This window comes from Ascidiella aspersa, chromosome 7 (assembly GCF_963924565.1).
Source record: "Ascidiella aspersa chromosome 7, kaAscAspe10.2, whole genome shotgun sequence".
Taxonomy (NCBI): domain Eukaryota; kingdom Metazoa; phylum Chordata; class Ascidiacea; order Phlebobranchia; family Ascidiidae; genus Ascidiella; species Ascidiella aspersa.
In genome coordinates this window covers 18,227,738-18,250,944 of record NC_139453.1, presented here as the reverse complement: position 1 = coordinate 18,250,944, position 23,207 = coordinate 18,227,738, and the positions used below count along the sequence as shown (strand labels likewise).

General features: G+C 33.3%; 1 protein-coding gene and 1 long non-coding RNA gene across 2 annotated transcripts in view; one reads left to right on the top strand and one right to left on the bottom strand.

Annotated features, from left to right (window-relative positions):
* Positions 1-379: 379 nt before the first annotated feature.
* On the bottom strand, positions 380-3,036 carry LOC146138125 (uncharacterized). The gene is made up of 3 exons (XR_014501415.1): positions 2,923-3,036; positions 2,268-2,593; positions 380-2,197 (listed from the first exon to the last, which is right to left on the bottom strand). It is a non-coding gene; the product is annotated as an uncharacterized LOC146138125 (long non-coding RNA).
* Positions 3,037-4,538: 1,502 nt separating this feature from the next.
* Positions 4,539-23,207, top strand: part of LOC146138124 (bromodomain and WD repeat-containing protein 3-like) — a 62,656-nt gene continuing 43,987 nt past the window's right edge. Inside the window, exons 1-5 of the mRNA XM_083393354.1 lie at positions 4,539-4,564; positions 4,683-4,742; positions 9,680-9,920; positions 16,974-17,134; positions 21,369-21,509. Of these exons, the coding sequence (XP_083249480.1) occupies positions 21,459-21,509 (51 nt within the window). The 5' untranslated portion in view covers positions 4,539-4,564; positions 4,683-4,742; positions 9,680-9,920; positions 16,974-17,134; positions 21,369-21,458. The remainder of the gene's footprint in view (positions 4,565-4,682; positions 4,743-9,679; positions 9,921-16,973; positions 17,135-21,368; positions 21,510-23,207) is intronic.

Genomic DNA, 23,207 nt, shown 5'->3' with positions numbered 1-23,207 from the left:
TGAGAGTGCGATGAGACGCACAAAACCTTTAGGCTATGCCAGTGGTTCTCAACCTTTTATGGTTCGTGGCCCCTTTAAAAGGCTCTCAACCCTCGTGGCCCACTACTTATAGAAATACCTAGCGTAGTGTTTAACTGTTTTTACTTGTTTTACTTCCACACGTTAATAATAAAATATGTCTAATATTCAACGAATAAATGCACTTAGTTTCTAAAAATTTCTAAAATTTTAACAAAATCAGTAATTTTCTAAAAAATAACAAATTAGTCATTTTATTTAAATTAACATAGTTAGTCATCACAAAGCTTGAACATTCCAAGGTATTTTTTTATATTCGGCTTGTTTGTATTAAGCCAAGCGAACGTTATACATTCGTCGAGATGATTGCTGGATTTTCGTTTTATTAATGCGTTACTATTACTTGAGAAATACGTTATGCATAACCTCGCTGAGTATTGGCCAAAAATTGACGTCGAGTAACCCTGCACCAAACTTGCGTTTTATGCCCACTACGTAAAACCATCACGAAAACAGTGGATATGTGACGCATATGGCACATGACAGGATTCGAATATTGCTCGAAATCATATATAGTATAATTAAACAAAAATTGAACTGTACAGTTATAAGTCACAAGACATAAGAAGTCACAAAATATCGCTTTTTGGCTGAATATATTTAAGTATAAAACTTATAAAAGTGCATAAAAATCCTTACATTTGACTTCGCAAGTAACGCCGTATGGTAGGGCCTAATTTAAGAAACATGTTTTTTTCGAGCTAGCCTGTGTGGTATTTTGCAACCAAGCCAAGTTTATCGCGCAAAACGCAAAAAAATCATCTCCACAGCTGAATGGCAGCACTCGCAATCTCGTACAAAGTTCGCTCGAAACATGTAAAAGGAGTACATTATGTTAATCCTGTTTTAAAATTTGAATATATGTTACTCATGATACAATACCCACATTACAAAGTTGAATAAAAACTACAACTAAATATATTTTGGTAGAAATTGAATTTTGTAGGGAGTCTAGGTTCAAACAGCGTTAGGGTGTGTATTACATGGTGCCTTAATACCGAAATCATCGGCAAGCCATAATGATACTTTAAAATGGAGATATTAGACGACAAAAATATGCGTTTATATAGATAAAGTTCACAAAAAAATATAGTTTGACAGGCCTGAACTACGCTGAGGCAATATAAAAATTCCTAGCCATACGATTTTTTTAAATACAACGCAATGAATGTTCGGCTATCACGCGGCCCAAAACTACATGATACCACTAAACTATTTAAAAGTAACTCGCGGCCCAATAAATATGACCCACAGTTTTCCGACTACTAGGCTACACGTTAGTTGCTCGCCCAACAGTATTTGACGCACGTCGCACACTTTATGATTTAGCCCCCGCACTACTTGGCTACAAAGCAGCAAAGTTCGATTAAGCGTAACTTTTCGTGATAAAACGAATCCAATATTATACTTTAAACATGCCTACTGACGTGTCAAAGAACTTGTCAGAAAAAATTATTACGAAACGTTACAAGAAAGTTTTACAAAAAAAGATAAAGTTTTACGTAATAAAAATGACAAATTTAAGTTAACTTGCAAATTTCGATCATCGCGACACTTTGGTTTTGCAATACCTATAGCTACAGAGTTAAGCCCGTGGCCTCCCAATGACCGCTTGGTAGCCCCTCAAGGGTCCGTGGGCCACGGTTGAGAAACCCTGGGCTAAACGATATAATCAAAGTAGCGTAAAACATAGGTCTACTACTAACATAATCCAACTTAGTGAGAAAAAGAGACGTGTTTCGTAAAATTATAAATAAGGCGTATTAATAGCTGACAATGCATAGCGCGCAAAAAATTACGAATAAACTATAGCTGCCATAGGCAACACGGTAACTATACTAGTTAGGCGCTGAAAAATTACCCAAAAACGTTAACCAAACGTCTAACATAAAACTAGCAAAAGGCTGAGAATAAGAGGAAAAGGATAGGATAGTCAGCAGTCGTAGATACGGTGAAGTAAAGAAATGAAAGCTTACTATAAGTTATCATCAGGTGTAAACGTCGTAAGAAGGTGCGGCTATTTTTGCAACAGATGCAAAAGGTTTCCTTGCAAGCAGTTAAGTCCGGCGGATGATTCCAATCATCGCAATACTCAGCAACATAATATATGCAAGAAATCCTGTCAGATAAGATTATTGAAAAGCAAAGATGAAAAAGATAGGTTAGGAGTACCTTTAGGTTAGGAGTACCTTTTAGCAAAGTTTGACGTAGGGTTGCATGACGTCATAGTTGTTTGAGTTGTCTTTGTAGCAGATTGAATAAAACCGATTTGTTGACAAGGCGTCACTTCAGTTGAAATTTCGCTGCTGGTCGTAACTGCTACAGGCTGGAAAGTTTGAAGCGGAACAATAATAGGCTTTGCCGTGCTGCAAAACGACGTAGAGGCGTCTTCAAAGGTTGTCGGCGGATGATTGTTGTCCATCTGGGGCCGAGCTCAAAGAGCAACTGCAGGTTGAATAAAATTCACCGATGGCATAGAAACATCATTTCTTTCTGTAAACTTGTCTTTAGTAGCCTGAATGGAAAAACAAGTTTAGGAAAGAAATCTTTGAAAATAAAGTAGATAAATTATTCTCCGACTTAACGATTTAAAAGAATAACACACGGATTAATAAAACTAAAATAGGTACAAAAGCGTAGGTTTAAAATATTTTAATTAAAACAAAAGGTTAATGCATGGTAATTTTTTATTTTGTTAGCAAGCCAGAAGGTTTTGCGTGTTGAATATCACGTCGAAAAGGTGAACCAAATTGTGTGTGAGAACCACAGTCAAATAACATTTATTGCAAATGAACAAACGAGAATAGGTACTTATACCTTCTTACGATACGTCAATAATTTTACCTCCGAACGTGCGCGATCTGGACTCCACAAGTGAACAGTAAGAGACTGCTAAATTTGGCATTATAAATTCCACCACTGGTAACAACCTATGCAGATGTAACAGGGCGACGAAAATACGAAAAAAATGCAAAAATTGTCATGGTTTTTCAAAATCAGTTTCTTCAAACTGTGTTGTAGCACCCACAACCAGACTTGGTCAACTTGATTTATTTTACCTTTTTTTAAATTAGATTGGATTTATATTTAAAACATTTCATTTTTCCGAATTAGGTTAGAATTTAAATTAGATCTTTTTAGTTTTCTCAAATTAGATTAGTATTACTAAATTCTTGAAAACCAGAATATAACTTAGAAACCCATATATTCTCAATTAATTTGGTTTAAATCGCAATCTATTTTTGTTTCCGTTGGACAATGTAGCATTTTAGGTAAAATTCGAATAAGATTAGGAAAAAGGCTTTACAAATTAGATTAGAATTAGTCCTATTTTGCTAGAATTCCTTGAACTAAAAAACTAGAAGTTTATATGTGTACAAGTCTGCCCACAACAGACTACTACGGTTACTCTGGCGTGGCAAAACTCACCACACGTTAGTTTATCCTACGTGACTATTTATTAAACTATTAAATTTGATTTTCTTCTCGCGTTCTAAAAAGATTGCTAACCGCTAAATTGGATATCACTATTATTATTCACTTACACACACTTCTATTAGTATACCAATGATTAAACTATCTATGTGCTAGTTGTTTTCGCACACAGTAGGTCCACATCAATGTGTGATACACAAGCAAGCTCGAACTTAAAAGTAGGTAGTAAAATGAAAAATCTGGCTACATTTTATAACATCGTAAATTAACTTAATAAAACGGTTTAGGAAATAATTTGTGCTTCGACTAAATAAAATAAAACTGTTAGTTTTTTTATTTCCATTTCCGTAAATTGGTTTACATATTTTATACGCAATGTTTAAAGCTATAGGTTTACATTCCGGGGTTTACCCTTTTAACAACCTTCCGCATTACGCGGATGAATATTAATATTTACAGAAATATTTGTCCAATATTTTTGAATTTCTGCTAAGGTTCCCTGTTACAAAGTTTAAATATTTTCAAATTCGCCAATTTAATGGATTTTCTTAAAATTGGGTTGTTTTCGTAATGAAAAAAAAAGTCATGTCCAACATTGAGCGCATCGCTGGAAGACTGTCAGTTTATGGAAAGGTAGCGCTGTCTATCTTACACTGCAGATATGATTCAGTGTCTTCCTTCTTTTTTTATATAAATTCGTGTGGAATATTGGTTGAGTTGATGGGAAAACGTGTTTTATTATACGCCAATAATGCAATCACGAAGTCAGATTGATATGTCTGGTATGTCAGTTTGCAATTTTAATGTTATTTATGACAATTACAGTGCGCGATATCGCAATTTCTTAAGAGGAGGAAGATCTCATCTTTTATCTTTTTTAGATTTGTATTGCCTGATTGAGCGTTTTTTATCTAATGGTCCACTTCAAAATATCGCGAAGGTAAGGAAAACCGAAGGTTAGAAAATCCTATATAATTTGTTAAGGAATTTATTTTTTAAATCTATAAATATTGTTTTTTAGGATCTTAGGGAAGAGTTAACATCCAAGCAGGTGAGCAAAAAGTAACAGAAAATCGAAAATCATGATTAGGCGAAATTGGGTATTCTCGGTTTGCATTTGCCGATATTTATTTTATTTACAATTTAGTCGTTTATGATTTGTGTATCAGATTATCCCAAGGAGAAGAGACTGGAAAGGAGGAAGACATACTCGTACATACAATGAATTGGTAAATTATCTTGTTACACTTAACTAGTTAATCACATGGTCTGTCGTACGTGTCCAAATGTTTTGTATGAAAACTGAACAAAGTTCATATAATAATTTCCACACGCTAGGAAAGGGTTATGAAAAGTTTCAATCTTCTTAGGGATCAGTTCCTCGCGGTACGGCAACCCTGTTTCCCAAGGCTTCCTTTGTTAATGCTTGTCGCGTTTTTCTCGTTATTTGTGCAACCAATGGAAATAAAGTGACGCGTGACTTGTATCTAGCAAAAATCAATCATGCGTATCGTCGCATAGAATGTTTAATATTTTACCGATATTGTTTTCGGTACGTACAAAACAACTTTCCTAATTAATAAGTTATTTGAGTTGTTATACCCATACTCATTAGAGACTCATAATCAGCGGTCAATTTTGAAAGTTATATTTTTTACGCAGGTAAGTAATGCGGTGGTTTCCCTTTTCGGAGAATATGTGGATTGTTTTTTTAACTTTTAAATGAACCTATGCCTTGCGAATCCCAGCAAGTAAACTGTTTACGATTGTTTAAACACAATGTAGAAAAGCCACGGTAACGTCAGAGTGATTTAAGGCAAAAAAGGGTACCTGTAGGTTCGGTTTGTTCTTTGGCACCGTTTTTTAAATGTCACCAATTACATAATATAGCAGTAAAGCAGCCTGTGGTTACACTGTGTTCAAATTGGAAACTTCTTGCGCGGGGAAGATGTTTAGGTATGTTTATTTTAACAGGTGAACTTTGGCCACAGTATTAGCTGACTCAATTTTATAACTTAATAAACTGTCCCCGGTGTGGATGTAGTGAGCTGAATTTTTGTAGTGTAATATCTCCAGAAGTCGTGTCGCCAATATTTTTTTTACATGATTTTTGTGTTTGCTACAGCTATCTAACGCCAACATTTTTGATGAAAAATAATAATAACTAGACAGGGTGTGCGGTTTTTGTATATTTTGCTAGGGGGTTATAGCGCGGTTCTTCTATATTATACCAGGGGGGGGTATAGCGCAGTTCCACTATACTTTACCAGGGAGTTATTCCTTAGTTATTCTATATTCTTTAAACGGGTCTTAGTTCTTTACAGCTATCTACTCCAATCTAGCGGCAGAAAACCTTTAATACAGAATTTGTTCATATCGCTTGCCTTATTCTGGCCGCGAAGCGGCTGGCTCCCTGTTGTGCTTTTTTTGTCCAGCGCGTGCAACATCCATTGTGCAAAGTGTCTCGTCTTAGTGAAACTAAGCGCATGTGACTTGTCTTTTAGAAAGAGGCTTCTCTTAATAAATTAACTTATTGCTCTTACAAAACAACATATTTTACCGCCGCAAGTTTAAATGAAAAATCTGCCAGGCAGTGTACACCACTTTGTTTGCAATTTTTTTTCCATCAAAAAATCACTTTAATTTCTATATTTTTGGTTAATTATTTTCCCCCGTGGGTTAATTATTTTGAGTTGAAGGTCAAAATTTTGCTGTGAAGCAACCTATAATTTGTCTTTATAATTGAAAACTATTTAACAATGTTTTCTTTAGTTTTTTAGACACCTCTAAACACAAAAACGGCCGAATTTTAATTTTGTCCCCCTAAAATACTCCCCTATTTTCAAGAGGTAAAATGTTTATTTTAACATCAGCTTTAAATGGTTCTCTAACATTTGTGAAATTTTCAGATTTTTATGTCATTTCCTTCTAGTGTAAATATATCATTGAAATTTCCTAAAGTGTTGTGCATTTTGACCCCCTGGATAAACAGTTCAGGGCTATTGTTTAAAATTTTGTTACTTAGCATTGTATATGTCATGTATCCATCATCCATAAATATATCAGATCTTTTAACATTTTTTCATCTCTGAAAAGTGCCGAAAACCAAAATTAACAAAAAATGACAGTTTTACCCCCCTAAAAACCACCCCTTAGAACCTAGGCAATTTTTTTTTATATTAGAAACAACTTTGGGAGGGTATTTAACAGTTGTGAAAATTTCATGTTCCAACTATGTTTTTTTCCTTGTCAAAAGTGAGCCATAAAAAATTAACTGAAAAAAAAAAAAAAAAAAAAACTAGACAGGGTGTGCGGTTTTTGTATATTTTGCTAGGTGGTTATAGCGCGGTTCTGCTATATTATACCAGGGGGGGGTATAGCGCAGTTCCACTATACTTTACCAGGGTGTTATTCCTTGGTTATTCTATATTCTTTCAACGGGTCTTATTTGTCAGTGTCCATATACTCCCAATGTTGTGCTTCCAGTTTCGGTGCTTTAGCAGGCAAAAGCGGATGTGGCCCGAAGTTGCGTGTTATAGGTTGGACATGGTGCACTTTTACAAGATTGATTGCCAGTGGTCTTAATATAAATTTGGCTGCGAAGCAAACCTATAACTTGTCTTTATAATTGAAAAATATTTGACAATTTTTTCTTGCACCCCTATACGCCTCTAATTGGGGACAAAAATCAATAGTGTGATGTGTTCGATTTAGTTCTTTACAGCTATCTACTCTAATCTAGCGGCAGAAAACCTTCAATACAGAATTTGTTCATATCGCTTGCCTTATTCTGGCCGCGAAGCGGCTGGCTCCCTGCTGTGCTTTTTTTGTCCAGCGCATGCAACATCTATTGTGCAAAGTGTCTCGTCTTAGTGAATTAACTTATTGCTCTTACAAACAACATATTTTACCGCCGCAAGTTTAAATAAAAAATCTGCCAGGCAGTGTACACCACTTTTTTTGCAATTTTTTTTCCATAAAAAAATCACTTTAATTTCTATATTTTTGGTTAATTATTTTCCCCCATGGGTTAATTATTTTGAGTTGAAGGTCAAAATTTTGCTGTGAAGCAACCTATAATTTGTCTTTATAATTGAAAACTATTTAACAATGTTTTCTTTAGTGTTTAAGATACCTCTAACACAAAAATGGCCGAATTTTAATTTTGCCCCCCTAAAATACTCCCCTATTTTCAAGAGGTAAAATGTTTATTTTAACATCAGCTTTAAATGGTTCTCTAACATTTGTGAAATTTTCAGATTTTTATGTCATTTCCTTCTAGTGTAAATATATCATTGAAATTTCCTAAAGTGTTGTGCATTTTGACCCCCCGGATAAACAGTTCAGGGCTATTGTTTAAAATTTTGTTACTTAGCATTGTATATGTCATGTATCCATCATCCATAAATATATCAGATTTTTTTTACATTTTTTCATCTCTGAAAAGTGCCGAAAACCAAAATTAACAAAAAATGACAGTTTTACCCCCCTAAAAACCACCCCTTAGAACCTAGGCAATTTTTTTTTATATTAGAAACAACTTTGCGAGGGTATTTAACAGTTGTGAAAATTTCATGTTCCAACTATGTTTGTTTCCTTGTCAAAAGTGAGCCATAAAAAATTGACTGAAAAAAAAAAATAATTCGGATAAAAACAACATGTGGCCAAAAAAAAATTTTGTTTTTCGGGCCACATAATAATTCGGACAAAAACAACATGTGTCCAAAAAAAAATTTTTTTTTTCGGGCCACATAATAAATAAAAAATAATTCAGACAAAAACAACATGTGTCCGAAAAAAAAATTTTTTTTCAGGCCACATAATAAATATGTACTTTAATTGCTAGGGATTTTTAACGTCAGCATTTACGATTTAAAAAAAAATTAAACACCTAACAGTCTGCATTTGATGGCGCTTAACGCTGAGATCTTGGGTGTGCACCACCATATTTGGAGATGTACAATCTTGTTATTTTGCACCTTAGGTTTGAAATACCACCACAATTTACCTTTTTTCTAAGTTTAACTGCGCAATATTCCAATTCAGGTATGCACACAAATTGCTTTAGAAAAGTATCAATTGTGCACCTACACAGAAGGCAGACTGTATGACGTACGTATTTCGAATAATGTTTAACTTGAATGATGGCTCTTTATAAAGTGTGTTCTCTTGTTGGAATCTTCAGAATGTTGACTTGTTAGCTAACAACTTTAAGGTTAATATTGCTAATTATTAACATTTATATTTATCCATATTATTATTATATTTATATTTTTTTGCCAAAAGTTTTTTGTGCTTGATAGTAAAAACACTGGGATTGTGTGAAAATTTTCAGTTTTTTTAGCGGCACAACGTCTGGAAATATTACACTATAAAGAAACTCAGTATAATGGCGATTTCAGTGAGCAAATAAAACTCAGTTTAAAAACCTGAGACAAGCGGAAACCTGCTGCCAATAGTTTCGGATTCAATAAAGATACACCCTTTTATGTGCTTTTAATGAATACAGCTCATAGTGCAGCAAAACTCGAAAGCAGTTAATATATAGTTGTTTGTTAAGAACGCCGCTTCGGTAATATGATTAGTGTTAAGTAGGGCGAATATTTTTTTTCCTAAAAATAGGAAATTTTGACAAACTTTTACCTAAATAAATATTTTTTTGACAAAATTTTGAACTTTTAGAAATACACTGATTTAAACAACATACTGTTGTTTGAAGTGCCGCAGTAGTGTCTTGGCGTTGTCAACCACATGTTTTAGATGTTTTTCTGACTACTGGTTGAACACATTAGTTATTTGAACCTAATGCGATAAACTAGGCCTGGGTGGTTAATTCTGCAAGTTTGTGTATACCGTATATTGCTCTTATGAAGATGTAATACAGTTAATATAACTTAATATAACACAAAACTATTTTTGTTTCTCAAAACTATTTTTGTTTCTCAAAACTTGACTGGCAGTTTTAAAAAGCCGGCTATGTTTTTTTTTAATTTTATAAACGATTTATGTGCATTTTTGATCTGTTTTAAATTGAAATAATTTTGTCAAATTTTGATAATTCTCCATTAACAAAAGCAGTTGTATAATTTGCTTGCTCACATGGCAAAACTGACAACATGTAATAATTTATAATACTGTTTAATTTGTAAGTATTTTTTTATTTCAGCATTTTAATGTTCCAACAACACATCTGCAAGACATATGTTTGGCACTTGGTCCGTTATTGGAGAAACATGTCTCACCATCCCCATTTCCTTGCAATCGTTTTTTAAATACTGGGAGAAGATACAACTTGCTTCGCACTGTGAAATCTGTTAAGGACTCCATATGGAGATCAAAGCAATTTTCGGCATCCATTAATTGCCGTAGCCTCTGTCCTCCTTTCAACCTGATATCTTACAACAGAAGTATGCCATTTTATGTATTTACTATTTTTTTAGTTTGTTTTTACTAAAAGTATTTTTGTCTTTAAAATTTAAAAGTGCACTGGAATGCCATATATTTTATGGCAAAATAGTCCTTTTCTTTCAAGAAAATTTTACAATTTAAATGCAACAAAATTTTAGTTTAAAAACAATCTTATTGGCAAAACATTATCTAAAAAACAGCACTGTTTAATGTAGTTTTTAACCAGGAAGGCGGCAATGACCTGCCGTCTTTGGGGCTATCAAACAATTTTGTAGATGCTGTGTAAGCTCAGTTACAGTCGTTTACTTTTTGTTCTAACATTTTAGGCTATGTGCTGTCATTTAGTTTGCCATATTTGCAGCATAAAAAAATCTGCAAGTGTACGTAGGATGCTTCGATGGTACAGAAAAGCTCTTTACAGTGGTCACCTTTTTGTAAAAAGGTTTACTAGTCTTTCACTGTGTTGCATGGCTGTTCACTGTATTACATAATACTTTTTTAATTTATGACCTTATTGGCTATATTTTTTTTAGTTTTTGCATTAGTTTCCCAAACAACACTTTTTGCCAATTTATCAAATAAACTATATAGGGTATCACACAATCTGATTTTATGTCTTAACTGTGTGTTTAATGACCCATCAAATTGAATATTTTTCCTCCGTCACATAGGTAAATGCCACTCTTTTTTGTGCACTATTACATCATGTTTTCTAATTCAAATTTTTTGCTAATTAAACAAATAACACAATACATACACACAAGTTCGACTGGACACAGGTTTTTCAATTTACTGGTTTGTTAAAATATCGGTATAACCCCTTTTTGTGACATCCAAGCCGATTTCTTTCCAGATGTTTAACCTTGCTTTGTTTGAGTGTCTAACTCGGTGTTTCCCAACGTGGGCAGTACCACCCCATTGTGAGCGTTGCGAGTTACAATTTGTCTCATTTAGGGGGCGCTGAATGCACATAAGGGTGCGTTACATAAAAGTACTTTCCGCAAAATTTTATAAATAAGTTACCTAAAAATAGTAACAAACAGCACTCTAATAGTTGTTATACTGCATGTAACATGCTTTTGCACCAAGACTTAAAATATACTGCATGTATTTTAAGTCTTGGTGCAAAAAGTTGAACTTTTCCTGGTAATAACATAACCTTAAACAATGTATGTATATTAGGAAGTAATCCGGCACTGGTTTAGAATCCTACCATAGCGAACATTTTGGTTTAAAGGTAGATTGAGCAATATTATTAAATATTAATACTTGATCCCGAAAACCTTAAGCCAAATTTTGTGCAGTGCTTTAATTGTTTCAACGCTGTGGTAGTATTCTATACCAGTGCTCCGCAACCGGTGTGCCGCGTAACCATGCCAGGTGTGCCGCGGCGTTCCCGGAGGTTTGTTACTTACGTTTTTAAGGGTACTTTTACCGTATCGGGGTATTTTAATCTTATGTGATAATCCCCAGGTGTAATTTTACGAAATTATTATTGTATGTAATTTCTATGCCTTTATTTTTTGCTATGCACCTACGTCAATAATTTAGGGAGGCAACATGAAATAATATGGAGCCTAAGGGGGCACTAGTATAAAAAAGTTTGGGAAACATTGGTCTAACTGATATGCGGGCAGTAATCCTTGCTGATTTCTTGACGACAGGTCTGTCAACTTCAATTTTTGAGGTAGTCAAAATGCAAGGAGTTTAAATTCATAAGTTTTGTCTGACATCCACGGATTTACCAAAAAAAGTTGGTTTGTCTTCCTTAAAACATTAGCACTAATAAAATTTGTTTTTAAAATCCGCCCTACATGAGCGTGTCAAAAAGCGAGCCAAAGTGGATGGATACACAGGACCTACTTAAAGCTCGCCAAAATGGCTAAGTTAAATCCATGCAAATCTTGAACTCTAAGGCACTCTTTGTTTCATTTTTTGTAGTAGCAGTACATTTATTTTTTGTATAATAAGAATATCTCTCTAAAAATGGAAATTATGAAGATGCAGGGGAAAACCGGGACCTGTGAGCCACTTTTTGAACTTTCGCCTGTAACTAGGGATGCTCAAAGTAGAATATTGAATCCTTGGATTCGAATTCAGATGGGATTCAAATCCAATTCTGCCGTTTATTTTGGGTAATTGGAACCGATATAATTTAATGTTTTACCGCCGATTGTTGCGCCTAATTGTACAAACGCGTGCGGTAAGTTGGCATATCGCTGCGGCGACCAATTTACAGTGCTTGCTTTAAATGTAAACCTGGTAGTGCTGTGTCAGCGTTTTTTCGGGCGACCAATTACTTCGCGTCTGGCGATAACGTTCGGCTAATAATTAAGTGTCAATCAAGCGTTATTGGGCGAGCGACTAACATGTAATCTCAGGAGCGGAGTTCGCAATTTTCTTAAATGCGTTAAGTTGCAAAAGTAACACGTGCTGGCCATCGAGAAAATGCGCTATAGGGTTACTTAAGGTCAACTTTAGGCCAATATTCAGCGAGGTTATGCAGTTATGCACAGCGTAAATTGTCAAGTATTTGTTATGTCAATATTAACTTTGTATTCTTTGCAGTACATTATTTGACTGCATAACAGATCAATTAGTCAAAAAAGAAGCACTACCACCCAACAATGCTTTTAAAAACTGTACCGAATTGCTAAAGAGTTCTGTGTGCAGTGTTGCATTGTACTCACTATTGGACAAACCTGGACAGTGGACATGTATTACAGTTTACACAACTGCTTCAAATGACAGTTGTTAAGAATGTAAAACATTTTTTACTATAATGTACACATGTTAGTAAATTGTTTGGGCGATTTATTGCTGTGAATGTGGGCCCTGTAGGGTAGAAAAAGATTAATCCATTCCCATAACAAAATCAAGGTTAAATAATTTAATAAAAATATGCTGGGATTCGCTATTCTGGATTCATTATTCTAGATTCGAAACCTATTATTCTAGAATACCTTGGTATTCTACTTTGAACATCCCTACCTGATAACTTTTGCGTTTCTAATCTGGTATGGCTAATAATTGGACAAATGGTGCTTTAGAGCTTTAGGTTCACTATGTTGAAGTTTTAAATGGTTTACGTTCAAATCCCTTAATTAAGAAACTGAAACGTCGAGGTCTTTAAAATGGCTCAAGAGACCCTCATAGTCAGGTCCGTTGAACCATGATGAAGGGACCCTTGAGACACGTTATTTAAACGTTAATTTTACTTAAAAAACAAAGTCAAACAGCACATTGCTTTAAAATGGTATATTTAATAGACGAAAAACAACATTTCAAATAATAATACAAGTTTTCATTTGGAAGCAGCATTGGTACTCAGAAAGTTGCACAGAATATCTTTTATAACAAGTCCGCTTTTATTGTCCTTACCTAAAAATATACTTTAAAATCACCATCTTTGTCATTAACAAATGACCTACATAATAATGCACACTTTTATTATCTTTATACTTATACACAGCAACATAACTATTAATTTTTGCAGTTGAAGAAACTGCTATTAAACTTTAACTTTATGTTTTTCTGCAATCTTTTGTGTATCAGACTTGTGATTCTAACAGGCATAGTAGTAGATAAATAAAGCCTTTAAACACATCTTTTTCATCTAAAGAGAGGGCATTTTTAAGCTTGAAACAGCAAACTAAAATTCAGGATCTTGAATTCGACATTTGGAAACATCTTATGGTGCAAAGATCGCATGTCAATGTTTGTCAATGACTGTAAAATTTATGTAATAAAGTTATTTGACAAAACCAAGACTATCAGCAGCTCAAAAATAAAAAATAAATAAAAACTCAATGATTAAACCAATGAGCAAACTATCAGCTAAATTTGTTCCAAAAGCCAAGTAGAACAAAAATTCTATTTTAATAATCAGCAGCTCAAAAAAAATAAATAAATAAAAACTCAATGATTAAACCAATGAGCAAACTAAACAGCTAAATGTGTTCCAAAAGCCAAGTAGAACAAAAATTCTATTTTAATAATAAACTTTATAAGTTCTTATTGTGGTATTTTTTTTACATTTTCTTACCTGTATTGTGACATTTTAAAAGCAACTTGATGTTATCCCTTTATAGGCTTGTGTCTTCAACATATATTGACAGGGCACTTTGATCAACAGAGTGAGCTTCTGCTTACAATCTTATTGATGAAAATTTATCATTAGCATCTTTGACAGCAAGCTTAATCGCTAAAAAGGGTGCCACATAGTATTTCTGCAATATTTTTTTAATAGACATTTTGTGTTATGTTATTTCAACTGTAAATATTACTAATATGTATTAAATTTGCCGCAGTTACCAAGAGACCAATGGCTCAAGGGTCCCTGTTTTTATTGTCTCATCGGTCCCTCACCACTAATGTTGACTATCTTAACAAAAAAAAGGTTTATAAAAACTTTTAAGTTTGAAAAATACTGGCTAATCTGACAAACACATAAAACAAAAATAGTAAAAAACAAAAAATTTAGTTTCAACCTGACGAAATGTATTTTTCTACCTAAATTTTACAACATACGATCAATCCTGCTGATTTCGTTGTTAGGAAGCCATTATAACATGCTTGAAAGAGCTAACTAAGTTGGTGGCGCTAAAGTGTTAAAATATTAAATTTTTTGGGGGTGACTCATCGGTCCGGCCTGATCATAGGTCCCAGTTTTCCCCCACTCCATACAATCGGCGATTTATTCAAACATTGTTTATTCTACAGACAGCAAAGTGTAACAGTTTAACGACCTTAAAATTTGATTTAAACGTCACATTTGGCTATAACCACTAATCATAGTGTTTAATTCGCAATTGAAATCACATGACAATCCGACGTGAGTTAATCAACTAGGTGAAATGTTTGCAGTTTTTTATTTTTTTTAGTCAAGTAAACAATTTTTGCTACTGCAATTAAAATATCAGACGATTCAACATATTGTTTCATAATGAAATCCATTTTTGTCGTTAGCTTAACATAAAAGATTAATGTCTAATATACATACATTATTTCACAAGGTTATGTCATTACCAGGAAAATTTAACTATCTGCACCAAGACTCGGCAACATTTTCTAGTCGCGGGCACCAACCTGTCATTAAAATGGTAGAATAATTTTTGGGTCTACTGGTATTTCTTGCTAATTATTACCTTCCTGAAAAAATGGATACACATACAAAAAGTATGTTAAAAAATATATGTCCAATATTTTGAATACGTTTTCTGTTTGTCCGCCACGCACTTAGCAGCCTTCTACGGCACAACGCTAAAGAAGCGCTGATATAGGTCAAAAGACAGCATCAAACAAATATAATAGAACTAAAATATATTAACCAACCAAATCTAAAGGTTACTAAATGTAAATAAATAAATTACTATATTTTTTAACTTATGCTATTCATAATCTATCTTTGGGGCGACAGTGTAGTAATAACATATTATATTTTATTTTAAAAATTAATTACTAAAATAGTGATGTGTTTTGCTACCACTTTAACTAAAGTACTAGTCACCTGCTTTTTTTGATGATCTGACAACAAATTCATTGTTTATTGCTTGACAATCAAATTTCATGTCTGTTAATAATGGTTTCACAAAGCTTTTTTTTGAACATATTCTTGATAACTGGCAGACAAAGCAATATATTATCACCGAGTAGCCACAATTAACTTTCTACACAATTTCGTCAAATTAAATTGTAACAAAATCTGCCTGGAATGTAATGTGCTGAGTTATGCAAGAACATCTTGACAAACATGTGTTTAAGTTTGATTGAAACTATTGTGGTTAATATTTAAATATACACTACAACATTAATATATAAGTTGGATAAATTTGTATAAATAATTAAAACTTGAAGAAATTCAAGGAAACCCTTGATAGAGAGCCATATATGACATGCTCTAAAAAGCAAAAACTGTAAAGTGTTGTCAAATTCTGTCTATAGAATCCAAATCTCTCATGTCTGCTAAATATCTCCAGCTGTTTGCAATGTTGTCCAGTATCACAGATAGCTACAGTGTAGTTTGTCTTTTTACAGTTCACCTTTAATTACTTATTATGGACTTTAAGATGGTTTATTTTTATCAGGTGTTGCTGACTTCACCCAATTACGTTCCACTGTTTCCTAATCTATTCTGTGCAAAATGTATTTTTAAGCTTTGCAATATTTTAAATTATACTTACTAGTATTGTCTAGTTCAATCCAAACAATAACAATTTTTTAATGCCACCAACCTTGCAAACCTGTTCCACTAACTCAACGCGAAACAGCTTAACCTGCGAAACAGATTGAAAATTACTCCCTTGACAGATTAAGGATCAAGAGAACTTAATTCATTGTGTGTTTTTTTGAGTACAAATTAATTTCGCAATTTAGATGTTCTTATGGAAACACAAATGTTATATCTAACCAATATTAAAAGGGATGACTAAAAGCAATGTTGCAACTGGGTCTGCGGCAGATCTTGAAAGATAAAAAGTCTTCCTCGGAGCTCATTCAGGCTCTTTTATATTGAAACATTAGGGCACCTTATGCTGATTTTTGTATTATGCAGAAAAAATTTGGCACCTGTGAGGCATGGCAATAAATTAATGTTCTAAAATAATAAGTTAAGATTCCAGAATGTCAAGTCCTAGTATGTTTTATAAATTATTTCACTTTTATTTTTCAGATAAATTATTCTTAATATATATAATCTTTGGTGACGAAACAGTAATTAGTTGACAAACAATTTGGTAATATATGAAAAAATGATGACGCCAGTCTAAATGGCTACGTTTAAAGCAATTACTATAAATGTTTCACAATAGTGACAGGCCTTATCCAAACTTTTCAAATGCATGTACCATTAGGTGCAACCTTACAGTAAAACCAATAAATTTTGAACGTTCCAATTACCCAATATGAATGGCAGAATGTGTTTTGTAAAAGTTTGGATACAAATATGAATGATGTGATATTTATTGTACTTTGAACATTCCTACTCTGATGTCATAACTCTTGCTTTACATATAAAAATATTTCTATTAATTTAATTCATTCTAATTTTTCAGTTCGACCAATACAAAGTCGGGAGCTTGGGCATAAAGTATCTGATGCATTAAATCTCCCTCTCAGTTTATATGGGAATTTACAACTACTTTTACGATGTATTGGTCACTTGTCTTCTGTCTACTGTGTTCTGTTTGATCGTACAGGATCAAAAATTTTTACCGTGAGTTACAACCTAATAAATTATCTCATCTAGCTTTACATTTCGAAGAATAAATGTACCAGCCATGGACGCCAAGTTTAAGTTGCTTGGGGTTCTCAGAGCAGTCCTAGATGAAACTTGGGTTGCTCAGCGTCCCTAAAACAATGATTAATCTACCAGTAAAATATTGTACATTTGCGTTAATGGCTACGATTTAAGACCCATCAATCTGCAAAAATTATGCCAAAGTAAACTATTTATTAAAATTATTTCCCATGAATTGCATAACATGCTACCTTTAACGCTGCCCTGTTGTAATATAGTTTGTTTTTAAAGCGGAATGTACCATTGGTGGTACTAGTTTATTTGAAAAAATTTTGGCATAATAAAAAATAAACAGCGTTTTTCAAACGATATCAGGAATGAACTTAATGAATACTGGGCCACATAGAAAGCTTTTGGGCAAGGGAAAGTCATATAGGCCAATGTAAAAAAGTATGGCGAGTTGTAAAGTTTATTTGGCAGCGCTATTATGCTACAAAAACAACAAAAATAAAAACATTATATATTTCATGTAATTGTTTAATCATTATTGTTTTTGGGAACCAAAATATCATTAAAACATCACATCCGATATTTTTTATATACCGCAGAAAAGTAAGTGCCAGAAAACAATTGTTAATTTATTAGGCCAGTTTACAGTTATATCACCCGAGAAATTAATGCTGTTCTAAGCAAAAAGGTCTACGACAATTAGTGCATCCAAAGGATTACAATTAGTCCCGACTTTTAGGCCTTGAACAATGCACTAATTTGTCTTAACAAATGTGCATTTAGAAGATTAAGTTTAATGATACTTGACCCACCCAAACCCAAACGGTAACCAGCACCCTAACCCCAAAAAAGTGCATTAATTTAATAATTACATACGCGCTTCACATCCCAATACCTTAATTTGTGACGTAACAATCCTACATACAATGGACGAGAAACTATCTTATGCCCACCGAGCTTAGGCTTTTTTCCCAGCGTTTAAATAATTATTAAATGCGTTTGAGTTCAGGTGGGTCAAGTGTTATTAATTCTATCTCACATTTTTTGTTATCTATATTTGTAATTTATCTTTGCCGAGAGTTTACCTAAAGGTCCAAACTAGTGCGTTGCCACGACCTCAAGGTCTAAAATCAGAGTTTTTGGCTTTGGATGCCCCAATTGTCATAGACCTTTTTGCTCAGAAATGCACTAATTTCTAACGGATCAGGTGGTTATATCATATTAAAAAGCGTTGTTTTTTATTTTTTTATCATGTTTTATCATGCTTAAGGTTTTTTATCATGTTTAAAGGATTCGGAGTGTTTAATACCAAAAGGTAAATATGTTTATAAAATTACCATATTATTGACTAATTTAGGTCTTATTTAGTAGAAATTTTGAGCACCCCTTTGAAAAAACAAAGGCGGTATCTATTACCTATGACAACTATGGAAAACATATTAGGTAAATATACAAACAAGCAACAGTGTATCGAAGTACATATACGTAAAATATTGATTTGAGAATTTAAGTAAACCAAGAAAGTGACTTTTACAAATAATAGGAAATTTTGACCTGAAAAATTAAAATTTTGACAAATTTTGACCTAAAAATAATTTATTTTGACAAAATTTTGACCTGGTAGAAATACATTGATTTAAATACCTTAGGCGTCGTTAAACACGCGTTTTTTATACCGTATATTGCTCTAATAACGATATAATACGGTTAAAATGACTTTGAACATAAATTAAAACTAAATTTTTTTTTATAAAATTGAACGATAAAATTTCAAAAGAACGAAACAACCAATTTCAAAAGGCTGACTATAGTTTTTTTTTAATTTTGTAAACGATTTATGTGCATTTTTATTGGATTTGACTTGAAAAAATTTGACGAATTTTGACCTAACGTGTAAATTTTGACTTTTTTTTGACAAGTCAAAAAATATTCTCCCTACTTATATTATATAGCTGAAAAGAGCAACAAATTTCCTTTATGAATGTGATATCCAATTTAAGCTACAGGCATAAACACTATAGCAGGGGTTCTTAAACTGGGTCCACAAACCCCTTAGGGGTCTGTGAACTAAAATTTGTAGGGGTTCCATGTAGGCCAAATTGAAATATTATTATATAAGTATATAATCAATTATTTACAGTAAAGAGTTTAATTAAAAATAAAACATTTTAGCACTGAATGTATTTGACTGCGTCTTACCTAAAACATCAGCATATTTCTGAATTTTGTTATGATCCAAATTTATGAAAATATCAGCATATTTCTGAGGTGTATTTAATTGTGACGTCAATGTATAGCATAATTTTTTTGAAAATTTGTCCTTCGTGATCCACACAAAGCAAAAAGAATTATTTAGAGGTTGGCGGTAAAAAAGTTTAAGAAACCCTGCACTAAAGGGGCACAATTAAAAAAACAAATAAAAATTTTAAGAAATTGCTCTATATAATCAATGACACATACCAAAAATATAACTTGTGCAAAATTTTAACCAAATCGTATTAGCAGGGGAGGAGGAATTAAACACCAAAACAGTTCATTTTGAGAAAATGTCCACATTTGTTGAGAAATTCATATGATGAACATATTTAATACCTTTGTTTGCCTTAACATGGTCACATGTCTCAGAACACTTCAGGTCATTCCACATTTTTTTACCCTTGCGTACTATTAATATGAAGTAACTTTTTATCTTTCAAAACCTTTTTGTTTTGTGTAAAAACATTGACAGACAACCAAAGTGTGTCAAATACCTCCACGAAAAAAAAAAAAAAAAAAAAAAGAACGTTAGTGTGTGCAACTGTGCCGCATTTAAGCGCATGCTTATGATTTACTGCTAGACATTATTAAATAAATGTTATTGGGATGCTAATACAAGTAGCGAACTATTAAATCTCAGCAATATAATAGCCAACATTTTTGCTTGAAAACTGTTTTTCTGTGGTTATCAGACTGTCTGTACCCTAAACAGATTAGCTTTCACACTATGACCTTACTTGCGACAACTTCTGTAGCTGTGGTTAATTTTAGTTTCTCTACTGTCGTGCTGGCAGAATTATTTTGTAAAATATGCCAAATTTCTACTTTTTCTTTGTCACCCTGTTGCACATTTTGTCTAAGGCCAGCAGTTCAGCACATTTTAGGAGGGAATATTTCTTTCGCAATTTGACACATTTGGGAAATTTACGAACTCTGTACCTGGCATTATATGTTAGTCGCTCAAATTTGGATATAAATCTCATTTGAATTTAAATCCAAGAATTCTATATTCTACTTTGAACATCCCAGGTCATGCACAGTCTTTTTTGAAAAGTTGATTGCATGACAGTATGTACACCAAAAAGCAAAAAGAGAAGGCTACAGTATATTTTCAAAAATTTCTATATTTCATAGGTGCCTCTAAAAACTGAAAGATAAAAGTAAGAAGGAGATTTAAATTGGGAAAAGTTTAATTAGGTAGTGGTGTCGCCTTAAATTGGTATAATCAATCAGAAGTGCAATGAGCTACACACAACCTTTGACAAGTGTTTCATTTTACCAGGATATAATGTTTTTTTTTCTTACAGGATCATTGGCTGTTTTGACTTCGCATTAGATCACACCAATGATACTAATATCTTATTGGGTATTGATGTTTAACGTAGAATCCCAGTGGATTCCAAAATTTTAGGTTTTAGATTTAAATTTTGTTGAAAGGTTAGCCACTCTGGCCTACACAATACACGCCTCACTCTTGTTCAAGACCATATTTCACATCCAATATGTTATCTGAATTGCTTGCCCTATTTTTTGTTTCTACTTTAAACATCCCTACTGCAGTTAAATTTTGTGCTTTTTTGCTTTCAAATCAAAAAACAAAATTGTAAACTGCAATGCCTAATGCTTGGCATTGTAAGTCTCTCCCTCAATAACACTTCATTGACACTTCATTGACACTTAATAATTAGGCAAAGTTTATCCCAAAGCAAATAGTCTTCTAAAAAATTGAAGCAAGCACTATAAATGTGTTGCCACAAAGGCCTATCAAAACTTGCCACTTGGTATGTACAATTAGGTGCAATTTTCACAGTTAAAGATGAAAATAACAGCAGCTCAAATTACTCAAAATAAACTTACATTTTTTATTTTTATTTACTGTGCTTAAACATATAATGAAACATTTAAAGACAATTTAATATATTGGTAATGTTATAATTTAAAATAGGGTTCTGATGACTGTTTAATCAAATGTTGGTGTGTTTGGAGTGGAAGACTACTTTTTACTTTTCGAGGTCACCAAGCTGAAATATGTGATATGGATATTTCGTTTGACAACACTTTACTTGCTGCTGCAAGTTGTAATAGGGTGAGTCATTTTTAAATATGGAATCAAATATTAACCTTTATTTGTATGTACTTATAATTTTAGCTATATGGCTTTAAAATTGCCAATGCTTGGGCATTTTTGCCAAATGTATAAAAGGTAACACATAATAAGACCTAGAAAGGAATAATACCTAAAGCAGAAAAATCTATAAAACCATAGTAATTAAAACCAACGACACAATACAGACAAATACACAGTAATATCTAGTAGAGAATAAGATTTAAATCCTTTGAATAAGACCTAAACCTGTCAGACTATGTCATAGATCAGGGTGGTCCAAACCCTGGCATGCGGGCTGCATGCGGCCCGCGGACACATTTCGTGCGGCCCGAAGAATAATTTTAGTTTACATAAAAAAATTTTAGTTTCGTTCATTAATTGCCGAACGATCGCCATGTTTTCTAGAGATACGATTCGTTACATCATGATAATGCAGTACTGTAAACAGCTGTTTTTGGTATGTATGACGTAACAGTGCTATAAAATTAGTTTTCATTAGAAGTTGGGTAAGGTAGTGTACTTGAACACAGTTAGCTACAATCACGTGTGACAGCAATCGCAACTTACGCAGGATTTGTTGTTGTTTGACGATAGTAATAGGCCTACTTACGCTGAAAGTTATAAAATTAGCCAAGTACAACAATTCCTAATAAAATGAGTCTTAAAAGAAAGGTGACAGAGGAAAACAGAGTGTTTAATTCTAACTGGGAGGCAACATATTTATTTGGCGACAATAATGGTAAACCACAGTGTTTGGTGTACTTTCAAGTATTATCTGTTCCGAAAGAGTTAAATTTGAAATGACATTACAACACCAAACATCAGGAAAAATACGGAAAATACCACGGGACTTCTCGGGAAGCAATTTTAAAAGAACTGAAGGTTAACTTCTTCAAATAAAAAATATGATTTCCAATTTTGCCAAAAATGATTCACCCGCAAACATGAAAGCATCATATTATGAAGTTGCATTAACGCTCGCTAAGCATGGTAAGGCTTTTCGTCACGGGGAGATCATAAAAGAATGTGCAATTAAGATGGCTCTTGCATTTGGAGATAAAAAATTGCCAAAATAATTGAAAATGTGTCTTTATCCCATCAAACCGTTGCGAGAAGAGTGGTTGATTTAAGCGACAATGTTACTTCACAATTGAAAGAAGTTGTTCAGCAGTGCAAGATCTTCTTTCTGGCCTTAGATGAAAGTACTGAAATCAGTGACACATTAGTCAACTCCTAATTTTCATCCGCACTAGTCATAAAAACTTTGTTGTTTGCGAAGAACTGCTCAAGACAGTTCCACTTCATGGGACTATAAAAGGCTTGGACATTTAAACAACCACGCCTCTGTCGTTGATGCATATAGAGGTTTTGAGAAATGTTCATGTGTTGCAACAGATGGTGCCAGGGCAATGACAGGAAGGAGAAATGGCCTGGTTGGCATTCTTAAAATTCATGGTGTGGACTGCCTAACATTTCATTGCATCCTTCACCAAGAAGCACTATTCTCCCACATCCGATGGTTAAGTGCAGGCAAAACATTGAAATGCTTTTTTTCTTTGAGAAAATAAATTTTGACTTTTATCCAGAATGAAATAGGAGGGTTTCCTGAATATGTGATTCAATTGAATGATGATAAGTTTATAGGTTCACTGGCATTCTTGACTGATATTACTAATC